The following is a 3,609-nucleotide window of genomic DNA, read 5'->3' on the forward strand; positions in this document are numbered from 1 at the left end:
GCAGGTTATGGTTACGAAGAATCAGGGCCCACCCGTCAAGAGGTATTAAGAAGTTCATGGACAGCTCCCAAGCTGCTGTGTGCCAGGCACCAGGCCAGGAGGCTGCAGGGGACAAGGTGGGGGACAGAGATGATGACCATGGGTCAATCAGCAGGGAGCACACAGCCTTCAAGGGCATGGCATGCATCAGAGAAGGTTGAGCTGGACTAAGAAGCATGACCAGGCATCACTTTGGAGCTTCATGGGCCAAGAAGGAGGATGCCTAGGCTGGAGATGTCCAAAGAGGTGATGATGTGTACGGGGCTCTGCCAGAGCATGGGGTCTGGGCAAGAGACAATAGCGGAGCAAGAGAAGGGGGCAGGAGCCCTCGCATTTGGGCTCTATATGCTGAAAATGGAGTGTTTCGCCCCGAAGGTCAGAAGGAGCTCAGGGGGGCCTTTGAGCCGGAACGACAGGTTCTGGGGTGGGTACACGGCCACTCGGCTCACTGAGGCACGGAGCAGGAGGCCTGAGGGAGGTGGAGGGCCGTGGGGATGGCCGAGGGTAAATAAATCCCTGGCAGGTCATTGGACACCCAGCTCTGGTGCCCAGAAGGGCAGCTGGGGTCATGGCCACACGGGTGAACCAGAAGGGGCAGGTGTAACCACGCAGGGGGTGGGCAGAGTGAGAAGAAAGGAGGGCCAACTAAAGAATTCTGGGGTGCACCGACAGGCCAGGCATCGGTGGAGGGAGAGGGGCCTAGATGCCTCTAGGTGAGGCATCGTCCCCTAGGGCCGGGCTCAGAAATTTTGAAATTAAGCCAATCCTAAAAAGGAGCTCTAGGTTGACCAGTGTCCTAAGCAAGACGATATGTGATATCGCAGTCCCCATCGTAGGTGGGAGAGGCGGAGCCCCCCACCCCCGTCCCCCACCTTGCACTTTGGAATTTCTCTTTCCACGGTGTTTCTGACCAGAAACTGTGTACGAATGAAACCCGTTCAGTTTACCAGTGACCGTAAGGTGCGGTGTCTGAAGCGTGAACCCCCTGACAGGATCCCAGAGCTACTTGGCAAAAGCTTTCACAAGCCCCAGGCCTGCTACACGGGTTTGCGGGGATAGTGACATCCAGATTAAAATGATGGGGAAACTGTCCCTTTCTGCGTGGCCGGTGCCAGTCACTCGGCAGAGGGCAGCGGGCAGGGAGGGGGCAAACACAGCACAGGGTGGAACACTGGCCCCCGAGAGGGGAGTTCTAGGTCAGGCTTTCCATCCACATGCTGTTCCATGCTGGAACAGACCACCCCTTGCCCGTTACCTCCTAGGACGTCTGAGAGCACAGCAGTCTGACTAGCACGAACCACCAGGCGCCAGATATACGAAATGTGGGCTTTTTCCAGGTCCATAGGAGGACAAGGGTATTTGTTTGTTTCCCCTTTGCTTATGCAGTTAGAGGCCACAGCAGCATCCAGTTCTGGGGGAGCAGGCAGAGAAAAGAAGTGGGTGTGGGCCATGGGTACCGTGCAACCCGTCGGAAGTAAAGGAGTGCAGACACGCCTCACCACCTGAGTGGCCATAAAGTCACGGTGGGGAGAGGAAGAGGAAGGAGGGGCAGCTATGTACCCCAACAGCACGTCTGTATGTCTTCGGCCGGGCTGCCGTAACAAAATCCCACAGACGGGGGGCTGAAACTACAGACACACATTTTCTCACAGCTTGGGAGGCTGTAAGTCCAAGATCGAGGTTCCGGAAGGGTTTGGTTCCTTGTGTGAGCTCTCTTCCTAGCTGGTAGCCAGCTGCCTTCTCCCAGGGTCCTCACGTGGCTCGAGAGAGATTTCTCTCTCTTATTCTAAGGCTATAGTCCTATCAGGTTAGGGCCCCACCCGTATGACCTCATTTAACTTTGATTACCTCCTGCAAACCCCGTCACCTGGTGCAGTCACGGTTGGGGGTTAGGGCTTCCACACGTGAACTGGGAGACACAATTGGGTCCACAGCACATAACCTCAAATATACACACACTACACAACGTGTAGAGTGGAGGAACCCCCCCCCCCGCCCCGTGGTCGCCTCGGAGGGGGGTGGGGGTGGTGAGTGGAAATAAGACGGAATCAAGTGACCAACTGATCAAGCGAGAGAGGGGTGTGTGCAGATTCAAGGAGGCACATGCCATGGACTGAGGGGTACGTTGGGGCGCCCGTCTCCCCTGAGATTTCGAAAACCGTGCGCGCGTGTGCGGGTTCGGGCCGGCACATGCTTGCTGATTTCACACTGCACTTTTCTCTTAGAAAGTTTTCTCGGGAAGTTGGAGCTCCCGCAGTGGAAACTCGAAGCCCAGCATGATTCTGCCCAACACCACGGCCACGACGCCCTTTGTGAACGCGCTGTGGCAGGGGACGGCTCTCCGGGGCGGCAACACGTCAGGCCTGGCCCGCAGGTCGCCTGGCGGTGACGACAGCCAGCTGGAGGCACTCTATATCCTCATGGTGCTCGGCTTCTTCGGCTTCTTCACCCTGGGCATCATGCTGAGTTACATCCGCTCCAAGAAGCTGGAGCACTCCCACGACCCGTTCAACGTGTACATCGAGTCCGACACCTGGCAGGAGAAGGACAAGGCGTACCTCCAGGCCCGGGTTCTGGAGAGCTACAAGGCATGTTACGTCATTGAAAACCAGCTGGCCGTAGAGCGGCCCAACGCACACCTTCCCGAGATAAAACCTCTGTCATGACCCCGCAGTTGGCTAAAACTGGACAGATCCCATTTGACAATCTGATCTTCCTAGTCATGTACCTTTTGTATTCTTTGTCGGACGGATGTAATTGGGTTTTTTTTTTTTTGCTGTTGTAAGGGGTGGATTCATAACACCACTTCTCTAAAATCACATTCCTCCTGTAGGGGACCTCCAGCTATTCCCCAGTGCCTGACCCTGCCTTGTTAGTTTTAGCAGAATCCCTAAGATCATGGCCTCTGAGATACTTCCCAGACTCCCTTGCAGCGAGCAAGGTCACGGGATGAAGTTCTGGCCAGTAGAAGTGGGAGCGGTTCTAGAAAAGGAAGGGGTGTGTCGTCCACTCCCCTCCCCCTCTTCCCAGTGGCTGGGACGTGGAAGAGGTAGTGAACCAGCTTTGACTCCGTCCAGAAGGACACCATTGGGCGCCTGGGTGGCTCAGTCGGTTAAGCATCCAGCTTCAGCTCAGGTCACAATCTCACTGTTCTCTGGTTCAAGCCCCGCATCGGGCTCTGTGCCGACAGCTCAGAGCCTGGAACCTGCTTCGGATACTGTGTCTCCCTCCCTCTCTAAAATAAGCATTAAAATTTTTTTTTTTTTTTTAAAGAAAAGGACAGCATCCTTGCAGGTGACAGAGCAGTAAGAGTCTGGGTCGCTGGGCCTGCCCTTGTTAGGACAAAACCACTCTGCCCTTATCACCTCTGCCTTCACCAGGGAGGCTCTGGCCTCCTCCTCCTTCCTCCTCCTGCACCTCCCTTACCCCCACCCTTCACACATACCCCCCCCAAACACACACACACACTCACACCCACGGAGGCACACACGTACACACAGAGAAGCTCTCCCCCTCCCCCAACGCGGACCCTTCCTACTCTCCTATCCCCATCTCAGAGGAGCTCACGTC

General features: G+C 56.0%; 1 protein-coding gene across 1 annotated transcript; it reads left to right on the plus strand.

Moving 5' to 3' along the window:
- Positions 1 to 2,315: 2,315 nt before the first annotated feature.
- On the plus strand, positions 2,316 to 3,270 carry KCNE1 (potassium voltage-gated channel subfamily E regulatory subunit 1). Its single transcript, XM_019420269.2, has one exon. It carries the CDS (start codon positions 2,316 to 2,318, stop codon positions 2,703 to 2,705), a length of 390 nt encoding a protein of 129 aa, XP_019275814.2. The 3' UTR covers positions 2,706 to 3,270.
- Positions 3,271 to 3,609: the final 339 nt, after the last annotated feature.

Source organism: Panthera pardus, unplaced genomic scaffold (genome assembly GCF_024362965.1).
Source record: "Panthera pardus isolate Hobbes unplaced genomic scaffold, ASM2436296v1 HiC_scaffold_16, whole genome shotgun sequence".
NCBI lineage: Eukaryota > Metazoa > Chordata > Mammalia > Carnivora > Felidae > Panthera > Panthera pardus.